General features: G+C 33.4%; 1 protein-coding gene across 1 annotated transcript; it reads left to right on the forward strand.

The window, feature by feature from the left end:
* Nucleotides 1–2,747: 2,747 nt before the first annotated feature.
* On the forward strand, nt 2,748–9,685 carry LOC140449987 (cathepsin L-like proteinase). Its single transcript, XM_072543405.1, has 4 exons — nt 2,748–2,866; nt 4,612–4,950; nt 6,183–6,462; nt 9,343–9,685. Exons 1-4 carry the CDS (start codon nt 2,780–2,782, stop codon nt 9,588–9,590), a joined length of 954 nt encoding a protein of 317 aa, XP_072399506.1. The 5' UTR covers nt 2,748–2,779; the 3' UTR covers nt 9,591–9,685.
* Nucleotides 9,686–11,033: the final 1,348 nt, after the last annotated feature.

The following is an 11,033-nucleotide window of genomic DNA, read 5'->3' on the forward strand; positions in this document are numbered from 1 at the left end:
TGTTCGATGTAGTCTATTATGTCGGAGTACATTCCCATTCTCCTCTTAATCTCCATGTTATTTATTTTATCTCTTCTTGTTACTCTGCAGCTTCTCCTTAGGAATTCCATCTCTGTTGCTCTTATTTTGTTTTTGGTTTTCTTATTTATTGTCCAATTTTCACACCCATAAGTGAGGACACTTCTTGTCATGGTATTATATATTTTTTTCTTTGTTTTCATGCTGATGCTCTTATCCCATAGTACCGGGTTCAATTTTCGTATGCAGTCTCTTGTTTGTCTTAGTCTATTTTTTATATCTATCTCCGTTGTTCCTTTGTTTGGTATTATGAAACCTAAATACTTATACTTGTCTGTTCCTTTGATTTGTTTACCTTCGTCTATTTCCAGCTGTTTTATTTCTGTATTCTCCGTTGTTAGGTATTCAGTTTTCTTTAGCTTTAGGTGGAGCAGCCCTGTGGTAGTCCCTTTGTCGTCTTAAATGGACTGCATATTCTATTGCCTGTTTTGATAGCTACTTCGTTATTCTTGTAGAGTGCTTTTACCGCGTTTATTAATCTTCGATGTCTTCCATTGCTTCCCATAGCTTGGTTCTAGGTATTGAGTCATATGCCTTCTTAAGATCAACAAAAGCCGGATGGACGGATCTATTTTAGCCATTCTTTTTTCTATTAGTTGTTCGACCGTGTAAATGTGATCTAAGCATGCTTTCTCCGCTGTGAAACCTGCCTGGTCTTCTCCGATTTTATCTTGTATATATATTTCTAATTTTTCCTTTATGGTATTTCCATACAGTCTGCCTATAGACGATATAATGCTGATTCCCCGATAGTTTTCGCAGTTTTTTCTATTTTCTTTCTTGTATATTGATGTCATATATGCTTGGGTCCATTCTGTCGGTAAGTCTTCTCCATTCAGTGCTCTCTCAAACATTTTATGTATCATACGGAATAACTTTTCCGATCCGTTTTTTATCAATTCATTGGTTATTTCACCGGGACCTTCTGCTTTTTTGTTCTTTAGAGTTTTGATCGTTCTTTTTACCTCAGCTAGGCTTAATTCGATTTCGTCATGTGTGTAGATTTCTATTCCGTCTATTTCTGATTCTTTAAATTAGGGGCGGTCTTCGATTAGCAATTTTTTATAGTATTCTTGTCATTCGTTTTCTTTGATTTGACCGATCTTGATTTTCTCTGTCTTATTTCTTTGGAGCGACTTTAAGACGCGCCATGACTCTGAATTTTTCGTTCCTTTTATTTGCTGTTCTATCTCTGTGCATGTTTTTTCCCATCTTTCAATTTTTTCATTTGCCACTTTTCTTTTCACTTCTTTATTTTTTTTCCTGTATAGTTCCAAGTCCTCATAGTTTTTTGTGTTCAGGTATTTTATATGGAGTTCTTTTTTCTCTTTTATGCATGTTAGTGTGTCTTCGGTTAATTTCGTAGTTTGGTGGGTGTATTTTTGGCCCACTTCTCCAAGAGCTTCTAGGGCTGCTGTCTTCATGCAGGTTTTTATGTGTTCGTATGTTTGTTCTAATGATTCATACCGAAACTCTTCTAGCTTTTGGTCCAATCTTCGCTTATATAGGTCTTATATTGAGTCTTCTTCTAATAAATTGATTTTGAATTTCTTTTCTTGTGTTGAGCACGTATTGACAGGTGTAGCCGGAGCCGTAACTTGGTCAGACTCTCCCTGGGTCGGTTTCTGTTGGGTCCATATGAAGGGGAATTCCATCCAAGCGATTACTAGTTTGTGATCTGTGCCGCATTCTGCGCCTCGCTTTACTCTCACGTCTTTTATTTTTATCGAGCTTTCGTGGTTTACTCTAACATAAACAATAATAGACCTCAATTTTCTTGTTTCTTGTGTCCAAGTGTATTTGTGTATGTCTTTATGTTTGTAGAAGCCGTTTGTGATCTTTAATCGTTATCGTTCATTATATCTTCTCCAAATCTACCAACTGTTCTGTCGTTTTCTTTTCTTCCTGTTCTTCCATTTAGGTCACCGGCGATAAATATTTTCTGGTTCTTCTTTCTCTTTTCGATTTCTTCTTGCAGTTGTTCTATGAATTGTTCTTTTTTTGCAATTGAGCTGTCTTCTGTTGGACCGTATACTGCTAGTAAGATAATTTGTCTTCCGTATACTTTTAAGTTAAGCTTGGCAATTCTTTCGTTTATTGGTTCCCAGTTTTCGATTGCGTGTTCCCATTTCTTTTTCAGTATAATTGCAATTCCTGCTTTTGCCCTTTCTTTCTTATCTATTCCGCTCCAACAGTGAGCGGAACTCTTAGAGCGGAAAGCTCTTCAATGCCAAACGAAATCTATAATTTATTTCAAAGTGGCACTAAAGTTAAAAATTAAATCACCGAGAAACACTGTCAATAAAAATAAATTTTTTCGAATACAGAAAATCGTGTTCATAAAAGATCGTGGGATATAAAAATAATAAACTGTTTTTAAGGGACACGATACATTTCATTTACGTCAATAATTTTTGGATATAAATATAGGAAAAATTTGTTAAGCATTTAAAGTTTTTGTGTGAACTTCATCGAAACTAAGGTAAGTGTTTTAAAGATATTCGTTACAATGCATAATAATCGTGATTTATTTCCCAATGCTTTTAAATTAAAAATACAAATAAACATTTTAAGAAACCTTATTTTATATACTACACATAATAAAACTATTATTTAACGTTATATAATGTATAAAAAAAGAAGAAATTTTATTGTACATTTTTAATAAAATTATGTCTAATTATATTGTAGAAAAATCATAATGAAAGTTTGTGTTGCTATTGCTGCTCTTATTGTTGCAATCTCCGCTGGAGTGGATGAAGATTATGAGGAATGGATTTCTTTCAAAGTAAGTCTATTTTTTTTTACTATTATAAACCATACCATACACAAGAGCCAAGAATGGGTTTTTCCTAGATTTTGTACGCTCCTTATTCTTAGCTTTTTTTTCTTGAAGCTATAAGCGGGTCATAGTGCAGTCAATTTTGTGTGATTTTCTATTTTTTAATTTCCTTAATGCTTCCTTTACCTCTTCCTCCTCAATATTTATTTCTTCGTTTTTTGTCACCTCTGGTGGTGGTGGTCCATTATCGTCACCTTTAGTAAATAGGGATCAAAAGTAGTGTACCCGTGTTTCCTTCTAAATGTTTTTCTTTTTTTATTCGTTCGTTCATCTCTTTTATTTGTCCTCTGATCATTTTACATATTTCTTTTTGTGTTGCGCAGAAGTCGTGTTCCATCTGTTTTGAGAAGCTCTGCCGGTGTTCTCTTTTTATTTGTTCGTTACTTTCCTCTCTCCAAGTGATTCTGTCGCTAAAATAGAAGATTTATGTATGCAAATTAGAACATTTATGCTGTGCTATTTTCTTTATAGCAGCTTTAATTTCTTCCAATAGTATGTCTGTTTTTTTTTTATAATTATTTTCATTCATTTATTGATTTGGGTACCGTGTGATACTGTATTTAGCATGTTTATATTTATGTGATGAGCCCAGTCTAAAAAAAGTGATGCTGCAAATAATACAAGAATCCAAAAATTATAAATCATAATGGATACAGAGTAACTAGTAACGGTAATGTAATGAGAGAATTTAATGACAGCAAATAATTTTTCGATTGTAACAGTTGCTTAGTAGTATCGATCTAATCGTATTTGTTCAATGCTTTAAAACATTATAATATAGATGCTATTCGTAGCTATATCTGTAATATAGTCTATAGATAGATTTGTGATTGCTGTGTTGAACCAAGTACGTAGATTTTTTAGCCAGGATATCCTTCTTCCTTCTACTTTTCCTTGTAGATTTAATTGCAGTAACCCATATCTTTTTAAGTGTGGTTAACAACTCTTTTTCGTTTTGTATTCTTAATAAAACGTCTAGGTGAGTAACGTGGTCAGTATAGGATATCTTCAGGCTTCGACGATAAAGCCACATTTCCAAAGTCTCAATTTTCTTGCAAGTAGTATCTGTTAGAGTCCACAACTCAACTCCGTACAACAGTATAGGAAAGATATAACATCGTAGTAACTTGATTTTTATGGGTACTGATAAATCGTGGCATTTGAATACCTTAGCCATTTTTTGAAATGCAGATTTAGCTTTCTCTGTTGATGGCTCGGATTGCACAATACGGATTTTGTTTTCTATGGTGGAGCAATGAACGTTGACTTTAGACATGATCTTGGTATTACTCCGTTTAAATGTCATTACATGTATAATTGATAAGTGGTTATTACATAATATGTAGGACGAAGGTTGTTCGGACCCATGATCATCAAAGAGTTCTTGTATGTATTTGGTCCATATGCATATTTCTTGAATATTATCTTGTGATGATGTTTCCCTGTTGATCTTGCAGTTTGCTAGCTCTGTTAGGTTTTTGAACACCAGCTGGTTTTTTTTTACGTTTTTATGCATATTAAATGTATCGTGTTTTTGTTTCAACAACTCTATCTCTTTACACTGTGTTTTTAACAAATTTTTTTTGGCCTTTCGTATTTCGGTTCTTATTTATCTCTGAATATATTTGTACATTCTTTTGTTATTATTTTAAAATGAAAGATAAAATATTAATTTACTATCTCATTTTAAGGATAAATTTTCAAGACATTATGGACTTGCAGAAGACAAATACAGATTCCAAATTTTTCAAAATAAGCTTCGTAAAATTGAACTGCACAACGAAAAATACGCAAAGGGCGAGGTAGGATGGTTCCAGGGTATTACTAAATTTTCAGATTGGACCGAAGAAGAGCTCGAATCTATCCTAAATAAAGAAATTGCTAAACAACCAATACTTGGAGATAGTTTAGGAGTATACAAAGCTGATCCAAATGAACTTTTAGCAGCATCCGTTGATTGGCGACAAAAAGGGGCAGTATTACCTGTAAGGGAACAGGGTAACTGTGGAGGCTGTTGGGCATTTAGTGCGGTAGGTGTTTTTTATATATATTTTATTTTTTATACTTTCAGTTAGGAAATTAGTAAATTTCTACATGGTCTCTAATGTCTCTACATTAACTAATTATTTTAGTTTTTTTATAAATGGCATAGGTATGTCATTCAACCAGTTGCAATACAATCATCAATCAGACAAATACACAATTCTATCCCTAATACAAAATAAACGAATAATTAATGAAAGAAAATACAATAAGGTAAATACAGGGTCACTTACTTACTGGCCTAGATTCCAATGAAGACATTTTTAGTAGACAAACAATACTGTACCACGGATAAGGTGTTATACCATAACATTTAGAAAGAAGAAGGCAAATCTAAACTTCCATACGATCCTTAAAGTCCATGCTCGCAAATGTACTATTCATATTTATCCATATATTTCTAATATTATTTTTCGATTTTTTATTAAAGTTAAATTTAAATTGTCTAGATTAGAAAAAAAGGTGCTACTATAGTATGCGGTCTACCCCGAGAGTGTGATCTACCTAAAGGATTTGCACAAAATAATGAAATGCAAGAAGACTTTTGTAAAAAAAATATTTATTCACAAGTAATACAAATTTGGAGCCAAATAAAAACATCCACTTAATTCCATCCTTAAGGGTTAAAGTCATCTACTTTAAAATGTATAATATTTGTCTGAATTGTCAATATAAATGAGTCAGATAAAATTAAATTATTAGAAGAATTTTTCACCAAGTAACAAAAAAAGTACAAAATTTGTTTAATTTATTATTATTTTGTATTTTAAGAATGATTTCCGAAGTGGGGATTGAAGCGTCAATAAACTTATTTTAACCTTAAAAAATTGTGGCATATTTCCATTAATTGGGGCATTGCTAAAGACTGTTAAACACGAGAAAATGTCTTATCTGGGACATATCGTAAGGGGAAAATCGATATAGAATACAACAACTTATTGTTAACGGCAAAATAGAAGGCCATAGATTTCTTGCCTAAATAATATTTGCGAAAGGACTCAGATATTAAATGCAGGAAAATTATTCCATGTGGAAGAAGATCAAGAAGCCTTCGCAATGTTGATCGCCAACGTTGGATAACTCTGATATGGCACGTAAATAAGAAGCGATAATGAATATTCCGTAAAGTAAATTTTTAAAAATATTATAGTCTAGTGCTAAGCGAAAACCACCTTATCACTGAAGAGTAATAGAAAAATAATTCTGCGTTTTTTTTTAGATTGGAGCTCTAGAGGGACAAGTAGCAATCCACAAAAAACAAAAAATTTCTTTGAGCCCACAAAATCTTGTCGACTGCAATAGGGACAATTATGGTTGCCGCGGTGGATATCCGGCGGTTGCTTTCAAATATGTGCAGAAGGAGGGTATCAGTTCCGAAGCGGATTATCCATACGTTGCAAGAAATGATAGATGTAATAAAAATGCACGAAAATCCATTACCAAGCTTTCAGGATACAAACGTGTTAATCCAACTGAAAAGGATTTAGTTTCGGCGATTTGTAAGTATAGTAAAATCAATGCTAATATCAGCCTGGAAAAATTTGGTTTTATTCATATAGAGCCATTTGTATTCTAAAGTGTCTTTAGTATTTGAAAAAAGAGGAAAAGGTGGAGAGATTTGAAGCTCTAGTTTTTTTGTTTCCTTTATATAAGCTTTTTTATTTTTTAATTATTCAAAAGCTCAAGTTGTACTGTATTGTTTGCACCTTTACACACCAATACTATGTGACAATTTAAGTCACTATTAATTATCAGTCCGAGATCGTTGTGAGAGTTTACCGAGTCTAAGGGATGCTCAATAATAAAGTAATTACTGGTTCTTTTGGTCTACTCTTGACTGGCTTATCTAGAGAGTAGTCTGCCCCAACACAAACCCTGAAGTATCTGTCAGATAGAAAATTTTTAATCCAAATCTTTAAATTTACGCGGATACCATAGCTTTTGAAATAATGGAAACCATGACCTCGCCGATAATAGAAATTAGTCTGATTGGACGATAATTATTGCATTAGGTTTATTTCTTTTCTTAAATAAGGGAGTATCTGAAGACTGGAATAAAGGTGTACCTATATAAGCTGCTGCTACCTGAAACACGGATGGCTCAAACACATCGGAGGGTGTGGGTGACGGCATAGTAGGGACAAATCAAGGGATTAATTTCCCGGTAAGTCTATAACGATGTGACAGTTTTCCAGGCAATCTATCACTACGTGGAAAAAATAGAAAAACAGAAAAGAACATTGCGTTCAGTTGCTACCATCACAGATAGTCAGGCAGCTCTTAAGGCACCCAATTCTGTAGAGGTCAATTCTAAGCTAGTATGGGATTGTGTATGTGCCCTAAATAAACTAGAAGTCCGTAGCAAGATCACGGTAGCCTGGGTATCGAAGCACGAGGGTCATAAGGGCAATAAAAAAGCAGGTGAAATGGCCAAACAAGGCTCATCAATGAATTCATCATTCATCTTTGAATATTTACCCAAAGTATTAAAAAAGTGTAAACTTTGAAAACAGGTCAACATGAGTGTCTCAGGTCCATATTTCTGAACCATCTGACTCAGAATCAGAGTCCATCTCGTCATATTCAGAATCACTGTCACTATCGACACCTACGTTTATGATTATTTGATCCATTACGATGTCAAAAGCTGGCCGTTGTGTCATATAACCTTGTTCTATTTTTTTAACATGTTCACATCTCTTTTTCTATTGTTCGATTGGAAACGAATTAACAAATTCATCACACAAACTTTTCACTAATGTAAAATCAAAACTGACATTTTTTTCAGCTACATATTGCTTCATAGAAGCCCATACTAACTCTATAGGATTCAAATCCGAATGATACGGGGGTAACCGTAAAACTGAATGTCCTTTATACTCGAGTATTTTGTCAAAATTATACGTTTTAAAGCGAGGTTTTCTAATTTTATATTGTAGTAATTTTATAATTTTATAATAGGTCAAATTTCAACATGTCATCTGTAAACGAAATTTTTTGAATTGTTATCCACTGCTGCATTTCTGCATTTCTGGAAGACATAGTTGGACATTTCCCAGTTTGTACGTTTGGATACGGTGCATTATCAATCACTAAAACGCTGTTCGGGGGCAAATTTGGTATCAGCTTATCCTGAAGCCACTTTTTGTAATTGTCGTAGTTCATTGCATCATGATAATCTCCTGTTTTTATAGTAAATTTCTAGCGCAGATAAGCGTTTTTAACAAAACCACTTTCACCTCCAGCATGCACTATCACAAGCATCTGTCCTTTAGATACTGGTTTTTGTAGGCCCTTGTTTGAATTATTAGACCAGCTCTTTTGGTAGGTATGAGATGAATAGACGTATGTTTCATGCATGTATATAATTATGCGATTTGCGTTCCTGTAATGTTTTATACTACGTAAGAAATTCAGTCTATGTTGAAGATTGGGCTTTTTCATTAATAATTTTCTATTAGTTCTGGTTTTTCGCCAACGAAATCCCTTTTTTCTAATTACTGTTTGTAGGCTTTCTATGAAACCTGAATAATTGTACTCGTCTGCAAATGTTCTGTGTATGCGTTTCACAGTTGGCACTTGTGTTTGTATACAAAAATTCATTATATAACGTCGAAACCGCCATATATTAAAATCGTCTAAGCACGTTTTTCAAGCGCTTTTATTCCTCTTTTTTTTGAGTTACAAATAAGGAACATTGGCCGTCTTCAATTAATTGCATTTCCCGAGCAATTTTTTGAACGCTGCTTAAACTAACACCTGTTGCCAATACCACACACTCCTGCACTTTTTTCAAATTTCTATACGGTTTATTGTCTTTGGATTCCTTTCTCATAAAATGAATCACATTTGCTATCACTTCCCGTGTCTGATTATTTAAAACTTTTTCCTTCAGATTCGATTTAAACTCTATGTTTAATATAGGTACAAAACACAGATTTGCAAATTTGGAAATGACTCTCCTTTGCGGTTCGTACTTACAAAAAATGTTTTCAGACTGTACCGACTTTTCACGTCACAAACGGTAGATATTAAGTGGACGCTCAATGCGAGATCCGTCGGATGACGAATGTGCATCATGAGCGTGGTTAATTTCAGACTTTCAGCTATTTTTGGTGAACTGTAACTGGTTTGTCTTTAGTTTCATGCTTGAAAGACAATGATGCTAGATAAAAGTATGTGTTTTATCTCGCCAGGTATTAATGATGCACGGATAAAGAACCATGGACTCAAATGTATAGCAATTGATAGCCTTTCAAAAATTAAAAGTAATATAGTTTAAGACTCATCTGTTTCTGAAATAATAAATGTATTTCATACTTTTGCATTATACTCTGTGATTCTTATTAAGTAAATATAAATATATTTTTTCGTTTTAGCTAAAGTTGGACCAATATCCGTTCTCGTTGCGGCAAGCATTTGGACGGACTCTTATGTAGGAGGTGTTTATAATAATACAAATTGTGGAGAAATCGATCACGCCGTTCTTGCTGTAGGATATACTGACGAGTATTTTATTGTCAAAAATTCGTGGGGACCAACATGGGGAGAAAAAGGATATATAAGAATAGCAAGAGGAAATAACATCTGTAGCATTAACAATCAAGGTGTTTATCCCGTGTTGTAAATCTTACACTAAACATAAAGTTTTGATGTAAATTTTACCAGGAATAACCATTGTAATAGTTTATTAGATATTGAATTTTAAATGTAAAAAAATAACACTATTTCAATAATTTCAGTAAATATATATATTATTGGAAATATTTATAGTTTGTTTTCATCACATCTACAGCACATTTAGTAGGATGACACGTATGTGCAAAAATTTGGAATATTGGAATATTTCATCTTTTTATTGATTTTTATATATAAACTTGTCTGAATAGTTAAACATCATTTTGCTTCCACTTTCATCATCACTTGAAGAACTGGAGGAAGCATTGTTTGGCATAAAAAACTCTTCTCCGGATCCAGATGATATACCGATAATTTTTCTCCACAAAGTAAGCACAAACGCTAGAACATACCTCCTTAATGTTTTGAACCAAATGTAGATATAGCCCTACTTTCCAAAATCTTAGTCAGAATCATATATCCGAAATTAGATCCCCAGATCTATAGACCTATATCCCTAACCTCGTCAACCTGTAAGCCATTCTAAAGTATTATTAACCGTCGCCTTACATGGTTTCTGAAAGATAAAAAATTACTTAACCCGGATCAAAACGGCTTTCGTTGAAATAGATCAACCACGGATAACCTAGTTGATCTTGGATCCGAAGTTTACGAAGCACTTATTAACAAACAACACTGTCTAGCTATTTTCTGCGATATAACAAAAGCCTATAATTGCACATGGAGATATGGTATAATAAAAAAGCTTCAGCCCTGGGGTATTAATGGACAATTCCTAAATTTTATTCAAAATTTTCTTCAACTCGGAACATTTAAATAGGACAAAACAGGACTCAGCTTCTCTAACGAAAAAAAAATGCTTGCTCTACTGAAAAAAAGCGAAAAGAGGATAATTCAATTTTAACATTAAGTGGTAAGAATTTGATCTTTGTAAAAAAATAAATCCCTCTTTCTTACATTTGACAAAACATTGGTTTGAAAAAGTCACATTAAAAAACTAAAAGGTACTTGCCAGCAAAGCATTAATATTTTGAAGACACTGTCAAACATTACCTAAGGCAACTCTTCTACAAATATTTTCATCCTTAGTTCTATCAAAAATGAGTATTGCTCAGTGGTACATAACTTAGCCAAGAAATCTGTTCTTAAAGAACTAGATGTAATTAAAAATACGGGACTGCGAGTCGCTTTAAGTGCCTTTCGAACGCCATACCAAGTATATGCAGTGAGTCAAGGCAAATCCCTCTAAAATTTAAAAGAAATTTTTTAAGTTTGTCGTTTGCTTGTAAAGTTTAATCCTCTCCAGATAACCCAGTCTACCATAACGTTCATAACAATCGGTTCAGCCACTACTGCTCATCTCACCCTCAATGCAATCTGCCTTTCTATGAAAGAATTAACCGATTACTTCATAAATATAGCATAATATTAC

This window comes from Diabrotica undecimpunctata, chromosome 9, assembly GCF_040954645.1.
Source record: "Diabrotica undecimpunctata isolate CICGRU chromosome 9, icDiaUnde3, whole genome shotgun sequence".
Classification (NCBI taxonomy): domain Eukaryota; kingdom Metazoa; phylum Arthropoda; class Insecta; order Coleoptera; family Chrysomelidae; genus Diabrotica; species Diabrotica undecimpunctata.